The sequence below is a fragment of the Rhinopithecus roxellana genome, chromosome 5, assembly GCF_007565055.1.
Source record: "Rhinopithecus roxellana isolate Shanxi Qingling chromosome 5, ASM756505v1, whole genome shotgun sequence".
In the NCBI taxonomy this organism is placed as follows: domain Eukaryota; kingdom Metazoa; phylum Chordata; class Mammalia; order Primates; family Cercopithecidae; genus Rhinopithecus; species Rhinopithecus roxellana.
In genome coordinates this window covers 165,636,049-165,649,490 of record NC_044553.1, presented here as the reverse complement: position 1 = coordinate 165,649,490, position 13,442 = coordinate 165,636,049, and the positions used below count along the sequence as shown (strand labels likewise).

At 42.0% G+C, this 13,442-nt stretch overlaps 1 protein-coding gene across 1 annotated transcript in view; it reads left to right on the top strand.

The window, feature by feature from the left end:
• The window catches only part of IL16 (interleukin 16), a 130,119-nt gene that overhangs the window by 40,376 nt on the left and 76,301 nt on the right, over positions 1–13,442 (top strand). Inside the window, 1 exon segment of the mRNA XM_010380171.2 lies at positions 997–1,409. Coding sequence (XP_010378473.2) covers positions 997–1,409 — 413 coding nt within the window.

Genomic DNA, 13,442 nt, shown 5'->3' with positions numbered 1-13,442 from the left:
CAATTTGTTGTTCTGGCCACAGCCTCTCTTTTGTGGCTTGGGCCTGAGTCAGAACTTTTTAGGATACAGCATCAGGGCCTCTTTCACCACCTGCTTCATGGAAACTGAATCCGTGGGAGGCTCCTCTTGGCAAAGCTGAGCCGGGCTCTTGGCCTGACTGGAAAGCCCATCTTTGGTCTGTCTGGCTGTAAGAGTTTGAACCAGTGGGGGTAGGTGATGAAGCAGGAGCCCCTGGGCTTGACTGTGACTCTGGCCAAGTGTTTGACTTTAGGCCTGGAGAAAGGCACTCATGTTTGCTGGGAACCTGTTATGTGCTCATCCCTTTGGCAGGCATTTGCCAAGTGTCACCTTTTATGCTCGCATCAACTCTGGCAGGTCAGTGTTAGGTAAGACTTCCAACCTTCTTAGCCTTGGGTTCTTCATCTGTCAATGGAGGACATAAGACATCAGTGGTCTTCAGACTCACCTCCATGGATTCTGGGGTTTCTTTGGAGATGCCATGGGAGTTACCAAGGGTGGAGTTACCAAGGGGACCAGGGAAGTGGAACTTAGTTTTCAGTTTTCCCATCTTTGGTCTGCTCTATAGCCTGGAGTTCACTGCACACTTTTGTTTAAAGAATGGCTTCCAAGTTTAAAAACTTCACAAAGCACTGGCCTCTATGATCCCTAAACTGTCTCCTGTGACTGATTACTAGCTCTTCTGCTAGTGCCTTGTGTTGGTACTTCCCCTGTCTGTACCTCAGTTCCCGCATCTGTAGAATGAGAAGTTCTGGGGCTAGGTCTCCATGATACTTGGAGTGGAGTAGGTGTTACTGCTTGGGTTAACTGAGCCCCATTTGGCTGGCACACTGGAAGGGCCAGTGATCTTAAAGGATGATCTGCCCATCTGTCCTGCTTCATGGGCACCAAGAACCTGTGGCTCAGATCCAGGACTCGTGCAGCTCCACTTGTCAACAGCAAGTCACATTGCTTCTTCCCATTTCCTCTATCCTCTAGGGACTCATGAAGTGGCAGCTAAGCCCTGTCCAGTGGCCACCCGTCAACCAAGGGCCAGAGACCAGGAAAGGAAGAAAGGCAGCTTCACTTCCTCTTTGAGGATGGAGTCACACAGCCGCACTGGAAAGAACAGAAAATCTGCAAAATTTCGATCCATCTCCAGGTCCCTGATGCTCTGTAATGCTAAGACCAGTGACGATGGCTCTAGCCCTGATGAGAAATATCCTGATCCCTCTGAGATTTCCTTGGCTCAGGGCAAGGAGGGAATTTTCCACTCATCTGTGCAGCTGGCAGACACATCGGAGGCTGGGCCCAGCAGCATTCCTGATCTAGCACTGGCATCTGAGGCTGCTCAACTCCAAGTAGCTGGGAATGATCGAGGCAAGACCTGTAGAAGGATATTCTTCATGAAGGTATGCCCAGGCTTTGCAGGCCTGAAAGAGCCTGCAGTTGGTTTCTGGTGCTGTGAATTAAAGTCTTTGAATCCATTTATTCAAAAATCAGGAAGCTGCAGAGTTGTAATTCTGAAAGAGAGCAAGGAAAAAATTGAGGTAGGGGCCACTGGAACTATAACAATGAGCATGGGAGTGAATCAGGCTCAGTTAACACTCTTGCTTGAGAGGTTCAGGGAAGCACTATTTCACTCCAAGGTAAACTGAGCTTAGATCTCTGATGGAAAATGCCAGATGCGGTAGTCAATACACTGGGAAGCTCTCATCTCTAGACAGGTACTATAGAACATAGCATAGGCAGGTCAAATCACATCTTTCTTGTAGACTTGTAGAAACAGACTTACAGGGCCTGGGCAGATGAGGAGGCCTTATGGCAAGCAAGGTAAGGGGTGCCAGATGAGTGAGTTTCTTCCCTGAATGCTGACTGTGAACATTTTCCAGGTGCCCTCTCCCATTTTCAACATAGGTGTAGATGCTGAAGGTGGCAAGTGTAGCCATCAATAAGGGAGCGGGAAATAAGCAGTGTTTGGGGACCTGCCAGAATTTAGAATGTTTTCCTTTCTGTTATATCATATTTCAATTTTTTTCATCATAATGAGATGGAGATTGCAGAATAGCAGAAATCTAGACTGATTAAAAGATTTTGCTGTCAAACTATTCCCTATCAAGTGCTGTGCCTTCTGTGAAAGGTGAGATTTCTCAAGGGTCCAAATGGCCCTGAACCATGGGGTCAGTGCTGCCAACTCAGTGATGAGCCAACGTAGAGACATTTCTCCTATAGCCTACTGCCAGGCTATGAATATAAATAGGGAAGGCATTCTAGTACCTTTGAAAGGTGTCTGTCACCTTTGTACAGATTGCCTTCTTCAGGAGGGAAATCACTATTTAATATACATAATGAACAACATTTCTGTTAAGGGCCTTAAGGATTGCACAGCATCCTTAAGGGCCTCACCCAGCCCAGTCTGCTCTATAACCCATGATATGACTTCTATTAATATGTCCTACACTCTCTTAATAGGGTAGAAGGAGAAGCCAGCATCCCAGTGGGTTTGGGGGAGGCTCGCCAGGCTCCCAGGCTGCCATTAATGATGTGAAAAAATCCAATCCACCAACTGAGAGTCAAATTTATTAGTGACATTATGAATGTATCTAGATTAGCCCTTACCTAAATGAAATTCAAAATTATTTCAAGACCTCAGCAGAATTCTAGAATGGATTATTCACATGCTTCCATTTAATATCATAGGTATTTCCTGCGCACCTATTATCTGCAAGGCATGGTGGGGGTCCAGTCTCTGCCCTGAAATAACTTACTTAAAATAGAGTAAAAATACATTACAAGATGGGTATAGGAGGGCTGTGGGAGGCTCAAAGGAAAAAGGGAGCACATCTCTGGGGGTGCTGTCATTCCTTCCTTCATTCAGTAAATACTTAAGCCAGGCACAGGAGTGAGCAAAACAGACTCAGTCCTTGCCCTGTTGCAACTTTTATTCTGATTTGGGGATACAGATAATAACAACTTGATATATAATATTATATTAAATAGTGAAGGACTATGAAGAAATATTAAGCAGGAAAAGGGGATAGAGAGTGATAAGGAGGGGTTACTGCTTTTTTTTTGAAAAGGTAACCACAAAGCTTTCCCTAAAGATGTGACATTTTGGCAAGGACCTGAATAAAGTGGAGGGGTGTATCACATGACCACCTGGGGAAGGGCATTCCAGGCAGTAGGAACAGCATGTGCAAAGACAGGAAGCAAGAGTGTGCTTGGGAGCATCAAGGAGACCAGTATGCTTGGGGTAAAGAGGAAAGAGGAGGATGGTAGAAGACCAAGTTGAGGTGGCAGCCAGGGACCAGAACAAGGGCTGTGGCAAGGACTTGGAATTTTATTCTACGAAGGATGGGAAGCCATTGGAGGATTTTGAGTAGGAAAGCAACATGCTCAGATTGGTGCTTTAAAAGGAGCACTCTGACTACTGAGTGGAGAATGGAGTGAAACCAGTTGGGGGGACGGCAGCAATAACCCAGGCCAGAAATGATGTGACTTGGACTGAGGTGGTGTGGGTAGAGGCACTGAGAATGGCCAAGGTAGGGATTTGTTGGTGCAAGGATGTAGCATGTGAGAGAATGAGAGAAGTAAACTTCAACTGCAAGTTTCAGCCTGAGCACCTAGGGGTAGAAGTTTCAGCTTGAGCACCTGGGGGTAGTAGTGGAAGGAGATGCCCTGTCCCAACCTGCAAAACAGGAGGGGCTGGAAAAATGGTCAGGAAAATGGTGAGTTGTGCTCTTAAGGGTGCGCAATTATATTAAGCAGGGGTGGATGGGAGAGAATTCCAGGTGAAGGGACATGCATCTGCAAAGACAGGAGAGGAGAGGTCTGAGTGCTTATGCTGGGGCCTCCGGGCACAGGTGAGCACGTCTGTCACTCTGTCCTTGTACCTATTCCACGGCAGGAGACCGGATACTTGGGAATGGCTAGATGACACGGGGAAGCAGTGGGCATGGGGAGGGACCTGGGCAGGGGAAGGAACAAACTTCACCTTTTCATCTCTCTGTGATTCACATGTGTACCATTTTTTTTTTGAGACGGAGTCTTACTCTGTCACCCAGGCTGGAGTGCAGTGGCACGATCTCAGCTCACTGCAACCTCTGCCTCCTGGATTCAAGTGATTCTCCTGCCTCAGCCTCCAGAGTAGCTGGGATTACAGGTTCTCACCACCATGCCCAGCTAATTTTTAAAATATTTTTAGTAGAGATGGGGTTTCACCATGTTGGCTGAGCTGGTTTCAAACTCCTGACCTCAAGTGATCTGCCCGCCTTGGTCTCCCAAAGTGCTTGGATTACTGGCGTGAGCCACCACACCCGGTCCGTATTTTGTTTTTTAAAATGTTTTCACAACTCTTATCTCATTGTCTTCCTTTCCCCCAAACCTTGGGAGGAAGGTAGTATAATATGTTAATGATGCATATTATCAAATATACATATACTAATATAATAATAGCAGTATTGCTATTTCTGAAGGGCAATATGGCACAGGGGTTAGGGGTGTGGGCTCATTAATCTGACTGCCTAGGTTGTTTCTCAGTGACTAGCTGTGTAATCCTAGGCAATCCGCTTTACTTCTCTGTGCCTCAGTTTTCTCACCTGTTAAATGGAGAATGTTAAAAATAGTATATATCGCATATGAATTTTATAAGGATAATATTATAGGCACTTACATGAGAAAATTCACCTAAAACAGAACAGTGCACACAGTAATTGCTTGATAGATATTATGATGATTATTATTTTTATTTTAGCATGAGGTTACTAATTCTGAGGAATTAAGCACTTAATGAATTCAATCACATTTATGGAGTCCCTTCAATGTGCTAGACAGTGTGCAAGAGTTATAGTTGATGGTACTCAGAGGATAATGATGGAGACAGGGACAAACCAGATCATTCTTATCTTTGATGTGGCCAAAGTGCAGGCACAGACATGTTAGGGAAATCATGGGTACACTGGAGAGGGCAGACAGTGTGGGGAGGGGCATCCTGGGGGAGGTGGCTGTTGAAAGCAGGGTATTCCAGGAAACCAGTCTGGATGGTGGTAAGAGGTGGGAATGGGCAGAGGGATATGGGCTCGCAGCAGCTTGCAGGAGCTCACAGGGGCTTGGAAGAATTTGCTGCGGGTGGCGGAAGAGGTGATGAACACGGTGAAGTCAAGTTTGAGGCAGGGATGAACTGGGACAACAGAGAGGGGCATTGTCCAATTCAGAACCTGAGATCTCTTGTTCTTTTTTTTAAGGAGCACAAGTAATCCTTAAAGATCCAAGAGTGAATTCTAAGCAAGGGAGGGTTTCATTTGTCTAAGCAAGTCCTGCAATCAAAGGTGCCAGGTCAGCAAGGTCAAAGGCGAGAGCAGGTCCTCATATCCTTTCTGGAGAAGCTCAGAGTACTCAATAGCCCACTCACTTCTCCCTTCTCACAGGGACACTTTAGTCCATGCCCTGGCTGCCTCCCTCCCTGCCTCCCCTTGCCAGAGTGGCCCTGCACCCAGACGTGACTCAGTTGGCCCAGATGAACTCTGCAGGCTCCAGCAATGCCATGGTTACACTGATTTCAAAACAACATCTGGAATGAGGCCCTGTGACGTTAGCCTCTCCTCTGGAAACGCCTAATATAAAAATTAAAGAAGAGGAAGTTATATAAACAGCCAACTTTTTTTTTTTTTAAAGCCTTATTGGATGGGTTGTATTTGGCCCAGACAAGACTGGGTAAATTAATGCCCCAGGATGTGCCAAAGTGGGGCATGGGCATGAAGAATTCGAACTAATTACGCATTTGAATCTGTGTTGTGCATTAAAGTACTGATTAGGGCTGTTTGCTCTGGGGGAGGTTCTAGACCCCACAAGATGAATTCAAATGGAAGAATGTCAAAAGGCAGCCTTCCTAAGTTAACAAACAAAAACAAATACAATTTATCCGACTTAGAACTTTGAAAGAAGGAATACAGGGACTCACTGGCTACTCCAGCCCCTGTCTGTTTTCAAATGGGAAGAGTATTTTTAAATGCCCTTTAAGTAGGATGTTAAGGCCAAATGGAAGGCAGCTCAGTTAGAGGGAATGAAAGCTCAAGCTCTCCCTCTCCTCTTTCCTCTCTTCCTTCTCCTTGCTTCTTTATTTCTTTCTCTTTCTTCAGACATTGGCAGGCACCTAGTATGTGCTATCCTCTGGAGATAAAGAAATAGATTTGATATTATACACTCAGGAAACTTGCAGTCTAGAGAAGGGGGCAGGTGTAAGCATAGTTAATCCTGTCCCTTATGTCTTCCCCAACCTGAATGGCATTCCTTGCTCAGTTTTCTTAAGGAAAGGTCTCATCCAGAGAATGAGTAATGGAAGAATTATATCCTACAAAGAGACTTCTAGGTTACCTCTCATTTCCCTAGAACATTCCACAATAATAGGATTTACACCCTTCATTATGGAGCTTCCCTAGAAGGAATGGGTCCAGCTAAGACTTCTGTGAAATCTAAGCAATCTTAGAAATGAGCAAATGAGCTCTGGTCAAGCTATCTCCTGCCCACTCCTCCAGGAGGCTCAGTATACATAGGTGGTGGACAAAGGTAGGATTCCCTGGAGAGTTAAAGGGCATCAGAGCATGGGGAGTGCAGGTGAAGATGGAGGTAAGAATACAGAGGGAGACAGTGGAGGAAGAGGAGAGGAAGCTGGAGGTAGGAGTGAGAGGGATCACTCCTACATCTCAGAAGTCAAACCTGGCCCCAGATTCACAAATAAATCATTTTCTGGCTGGGCACAGTGGCTCCCGCCTGTAATCCCAGAATTTTGGGAGGCTGAGGTAGGTGGATCCCTTGAACCTAAGGAGGTTTTGAGACCAGCCTGGGCAACATAACAATATAACATAATATAACAATAACATAGCAACATAACATAACAATACCTTCTCTCAGAAAAAAGGAAGGCAAGCAGGCAGGCAGGAAGGGAGAGGAGAGGAGGGGAGGGGAGGGAAAGGAGGAGAGATCTACCCCAAAATCGGTCTCTCTCTCTCTCTCTCTCTCTCTCTCTCTCTCTCTCTCTCTCTCTCTCTCTCTCTCTGTCTGTCTCTTAAAACAGAGTCTTGCTTTATCACCCAGGCTGGGATGCAATGGCATGAACATGGGCTCACCACAACCTCTACCTCCCAGGCTCAAGTGATCTCCCATTTCAGCCTCCTGAGTACTTGGGACAACAGGCACAAGCCACCATGTCTGGCTAATATTTGTATTTTTTGTAGAGGTGGGGTTTCACCATATTGCGCAGGCTGGTCTCAAACTTCTGCACTCAAGCAATCCACTCACCTTGGCCTCCCACAGTGCTGGAATTGCAAGAGTGAGTCACCCTGCTCAGCCTACCCCAAGGTCATAAAGATATTTTTTCATGTTTTTTCTAGAAGCTTCATTGTTTTATCTTTCACATTTGGATCTTTAATTCACATTAAGTAAATTTTTGTATATGTTGTGAGTTAGCTGCTAACTTTTCTCCTACATGAATATCCAAAGAAGTCAACACCATTTTTTGGAAATCCTGTCCTCACCCCACTGCATAGCAGTGTCATCTCTTTTATAAGTCAAGGCTCACATATGTATAGGTCTATTTATGGTTTCTCTATTCTGATCTATTAGTCTTTTATTTTTCCTATTTTTGCACAGTTCAATTTACTGAAGCTTTCTAATAAGCTTTATGATATTTGGTAAGTCCTCCACATTTGTTCTTAAAACTAGACTTGGTTTTTCTGTTGGAATTATTGGAATTGCATTGGCTTTACAGATCAATCTGAAGAAGACTGACATCTTTACAATGCTTAATATTCCAATCCCTTTACATGATATATTTCTGCAAAGTTTGACTGGATATTTGTTGTTGTTGTTGTTGTTTATTTTTCAGCATACCCAATCATTACCTACCATTTTTAAATAAGCAGAACTCTATTTCTCCCCTTCCAATTTTTGTACTTTTTTCCCCTTTATTTTGCAGGTTAGGGCCTACAGTGCAATGTTGAATAGAAGTGGTGATAACAGGCATCCTTGTCTCATTCCTAATCTCAAGGGAAAAGTTTCATTATCATTATGTCAGTACGTATGATGTTTGCTGTAGTATTTTTGTAGCTACCCTTCATTGGATTAAGGAAGTTTCCTCTGTTGACAATTGGCAGAGGTTTTATTTTGCCCCCTACCCCCACCCCTAAAATGAATTGTTGAATTTTGTGAAACGAGTTTTTTCTGCATTTGTTGAGATGCTCATATGGAGTTTTATACTTTACTTGTTAATGGAGTGAATTGCACCAATTGACTTTTTTGAATGTTGAAACAACTTTGCTGGAATAAACTCAATTTAGCTATGATGTATTGTCCTTTTAATATAACTCTGGATTTGATATGCTAATATTTTGTTAGTAATTGTTGCCACTTGTGTTTATGAGAGAGATAACCTAAAAATTTCCTTTCTGGTAATGTTTTGGTCTGATTTTCAAACTATGGGTATTTTGACCTCATGAAACGAGTTAGGAAATACTTTCTCTTTTCCATTTTCTGGAATACTTTGACTTACATTGGTGGTATAGATTTTTAAAATGGTTGAAGAATTCACCTATGAGCCATCTGGGACTAGAGATTTCTTTTTGGAAAGATTTTAAATTATCATTGTATTTATTTAGTAGAAATAGGACTATATAAATTTGCAACTTCTTTGGATATCAGTTTTGGTAAGATGCATTTTTCTTCTGAGAATTTGTTTCATCTGAATTTCCAAATTTATTAGCATGAAGTTGTTAATAAAAATCCTATATTTTTACTCAAACTTTGAGATAGTTGTAGATTTACATAAAGTTGTAAAGAATAATAGAAAGATTCTGTGTACTATTTTCCAGTTTTCCCCAAAAGTAACATTTTGCATAACTCTAGTACAGTAGCACAACCAGCATATTGATTTTGATACAAACCATTAATGTTACTCACATTTTCTCAGCTTTGCTTACATTGATTTGCATGTGTGTGTATACTTGTTATTTTTTAGGCATTGGTAAAAACCATAGTGATGTTCATTTTTCATTCCTAATATTGATACATATGTCTTCTCTTTCTGTGTGTGTGTGTGTTTGTGTGTCTTGATTGAGTCCTAGATTAATTGTTCCATAGTTAAAGAAGAGAATGTATTATGAATGATTTTAATCTCCAGAAATTTGTTGAGAATATATATACATATATATACACACACATACACACACAAATATGTATATATATATGTCTGTGTATGTGTGTACACATATATCTGTATATACATATATATTTGTTGAGTGCCACCTTCTATATTTGTCTATTAGGTCAAATTCCACAATAACCATGAATTTGAGTGAATAGACAAATAGAGAAGATATTTGTCTACCTATTTCCCCTATGAATAGCTTGTTAGCTATTTTCCCAATCTTTTTTAACTTTATGAGTTCCAGCTTTCAATTATTTACTGAAAGAAGCATGTTAAAGCCTCTCATTATTATTGTAGATTTGTCTGTTTCTCCTTTTAGTTCTGGCAGCGTTTTTGCCTTATGTATTTTGAAGTTATACTTTATGTGCATAGACCTTTATAACTTTTTAATGTTTTCTTGGTTGATGAATGCTTTTAAAATTTTGAAATATTCTTTTGACTAGTGCTGATTTTTTTTCTGAAAAATTTTCTGATACTAGTATAGCTTCACCACTATCTTTTGGTGAGTGGTTGCATGGTATATCTTTTTCCTCCTTTATCTTCAATCTGTGTTCACATATTTAACAAGTATATTACAGGCAAACATCATATAATTATGTTGTTCTTCCTTCAATCTTTGTCTTTATAATTGTAGTCAAACTATTTACATTTAATATTATTTCAGATGTGTTTAGATTTGTGTGTACTCTCTTGTTATTTGGTGTCTAATTGTCTCAAGTGTTTTATATTCTGTTTTCTCTCTCTTCTTGCCCTCTTTTGTACTAGCATAATTTTTACTCTTCCATTTTCCCTATGATTAGCTTGTTAGCTGTAATTTTTTTTTTACTTTTTTAATCATTAAAATATACAATATACACTCTTAATATATTAATCTTATATAAATTTGTACTTTTTATTAGTTCTCAAATAATGCTAAAACCTTAGGACACACAACTCCATTTATACTTGCCCACTTTTTGGTATTATTGTCATGCATTTTAATTCTACATATATTTTAAACTCCAGACTATATCATTATTATTCTATAGAGTCAATGTTCATGTACATTAATTTACATGTTTACCTTTTTCATTACTTTTCATTCCTTCCCGCATTTATGTGTTTCTCAGTAAGATCACTTCCTTTCTGCCTGCAGCAAGCTGCCTCTAATACAGGTAGGCCCTGGAGTGAAAGTACAAATGAGATCTAAATATGAAGTGTCTAAAAAGTTATAAGTCAGGGTAAAATATATTAAAAATATACGTTCTACCTTCCTACCTTGACAAATATACCTTTGCAAGAACTTGGATGGCCAAGTTCAACTGATTTCTTGGACTCCTCAGAGTTTTACACTGGAAGGTGATAGTGTAGGAAGAGTCATTTCCTGGCTCTGGCTGCCAGCTAGGATCCTCTTTCTTGTACCACTCTCAGCACTGTTCATCACCACTAGGGACCACAGATGCATGTATGTGAACACCTGTAGTTCTCTAATCACTGCCCCCATGCCCAGTAAACAGCTACCCTGGCACCCCTCCACCCTTGAACTGTGCATACCAGTGGTGTAATTATCTATGGATAGCACAGACCCAGAGAAAAGATGAGGTTGGGGGCTGTATTAGTCCATTTTGCATTTCTATAAAGGAATACCTGAGACTGGGTAATTTTTAAAGAAAAGAGGTTTATTTGGCTTACCATTCTGCAAGCTATACAAGTATAGGACCAGCATCTACTCAGCTTCTGTTGAGGCCTCGGGAAGCTTTTACTCATGATGGAAGAGGAAGGGAGAGCAGTTGTGTCACATGGCAAGGGGAGGGTCCCAGACTCTTTTTAACAACCAGATCTCATGTGAACTCATGACTGCAAAAAGAGCACAAAGCCATTCATGAGGAATCTGCCCCAATGACCCAAACACCTCCCACTAGGCCCCACCTCCAACACTGGGGATCACCTTTCAGCATAAGATTTGGAGGAGACAAACATCTAAATTGTATCAGGGGCACAAGCTCTCCTGATGGAGTCCGATGCCTCCCATTTCTCAGTTTCTCTCTAGTTGAATGTTAGCAGGTCACAAAGTAGACCTGGAACCCCATGTTTACTCACTCTAGAGCTGGTACTCTTTTTGTGACACGGTGGAGCACAGAACTGAATGAGACCGGGAACTGGCACATAATAATGACTCTACAAATATCTGTGAAAGGAGTGGCTGCATAAATGGGTATAATGAGACCACCCTTAAGGCAGAAAGTCTATTCACATGGTCAAAACTTGGATTTGTTTATTTGAGTCAACACATGGCTTTACACTGGATATTGCTTTGGGCATTCCCATTGGGTGGGATATGGAGTTACAGGGCACTCGATCTGGAAGAAGGACAGCAGCAGATGAGACCAAAAGTGTGGGAGGTCCCCACTTCAGAGCTGCCCTCCTAAAAAGATGTGAAATGCTTTATCCACATGAGAATGACCTCCATAGAGTGGAAAATCATGCTTTCTTTAAAAATTCAAAGTAATTGGTCAGACAGTGTCACCACTCATACAATATGACTCAGGATTTGATGAGGTCAGATCAGTCGTCTGAATCTCTGGCATGTGCTGTGGTTGGAGAAAATGTGGTCAAGGCCTTCCTTCAGCAGACAAAATCCTTTGCTTTGCTGCCTGTGAGCAACTCAGCCTGTGGCTTTGGGGCCTGGGCCTTCTTGGCAAGTGGGAAACCCAATCTTTTGGCTGCCTGCCTCTTCCTGCCACAGAAAAGCGACTTGTGGATGCTGAGAGCAGCCACTGAGAGGGAAGCTTGGGGCTCCAGGACTCCCACAGAGCCAGCTGTATTCCCTGAGTATGTGGGAGGATGAGCAGGGAGGCAAGGGTGGTCCATGTGCAGGAAGCAAGGAGGGGCTGCCCACAGGTATGATTAATCTTCACTTGCTGTCTCCCCAATTCCATGTGATTTCTAGTTGTTGTTTCTATTGCCAGAAGACATTTGGTACTATTCCTGAAAGCTAGCTTTAGGAGTTGGCCTTTTGATTTTCATTAGCTCTGGCAGAACATCATTTGGTTAGTGAAGAGGAGTTAGATAGAAAAGAGGAGGAGAGTAAGGCCGGGCGCGGTGGCTCATGCCTGTAATTACAACATTTTGGGAGGCTGAGTCGGGTGGATCATCTGAGGTCGGGAGTTCGAGACCGGCCTGGCCAACCCTGTCTCTACTAAATACACAAAAATTAGCCGGGCCTGGTGGTGGGCGTCTGTAATCCCAGCTACTTGGGAGGCTGAGGCAGGGAGAACTGCTTGAACTCGGGAAGTGGAGGTTGCAGTGAGCCGAGATCCCACCATTGTACTCCAGCCTGGGTGACAGAGGGAGACTCCATCCCCGCTCCCCCCCCCCCCAAAAAAAAAGAAACTGGGAAGAAGTAGTAAACCATCTACCTTTCCAACTCTATTTCTCAATATGGCCCTTCATTTGTACATTACAACCCATGTAGGCTTCTCCCTGTTCTTCACATACAACCCACTGATTACTGCTTCTAAGTCTTTGCCCTTGTGGCTCTCTCTGCCTGGAATATCTTCCTCACTCTCATCTTTATGAACCCAAGTCTTAATTATCCTCTAAGGCTCAGCTTCAGTGGAACATCCACATAAAGCTTTTCCTGATCCTCCTCTTATCCTGTACCCTTAATTTCCACCAACCCTACTTGAAACAACAAACAATTAAGAAACTTATATATTCCCACTGAAGAATGGCAACTAGCTGCAGGTAGGAGGAATTTACTGTATCAATGTGTGTTTCCACCCCCAGTTTAGAAGAATGTCTGAAGGAAAGGTTTAAGGCTGCATGAGATTCTACACATCACATACATGTATCATAGTTTATTATTTTAAGATCTTAAAAATATTTTATTAAATATTGAGCATATAAAAATGAATTTATAAGATGTATACACACTCTAAAAAATAAAGATGCCCTGTACACCTGTGTGTCAATTATCAAGTTTAAGAAACAAACATTACCATTAACTTTGAGATTATTTGAATGTTCCTACCTGATGCCTTTCCATTCTCACTCCTCTCTAAGGTAACCACTTAATTTTGGGTATATTATTATCTTGCTTTTCTTTATACTTTATCATACCTGTTTGTATATCTGAATGTTGTATTATTTAGTTCCACTTATTTTTGTTCAGCATTTACATGGTGTCTATTTTTTATTCTTTGACTTTCAACCTACTTGTTATGTTTCAAGTGAGTTTCTTATGGATGGCATATAATTGGGTCAT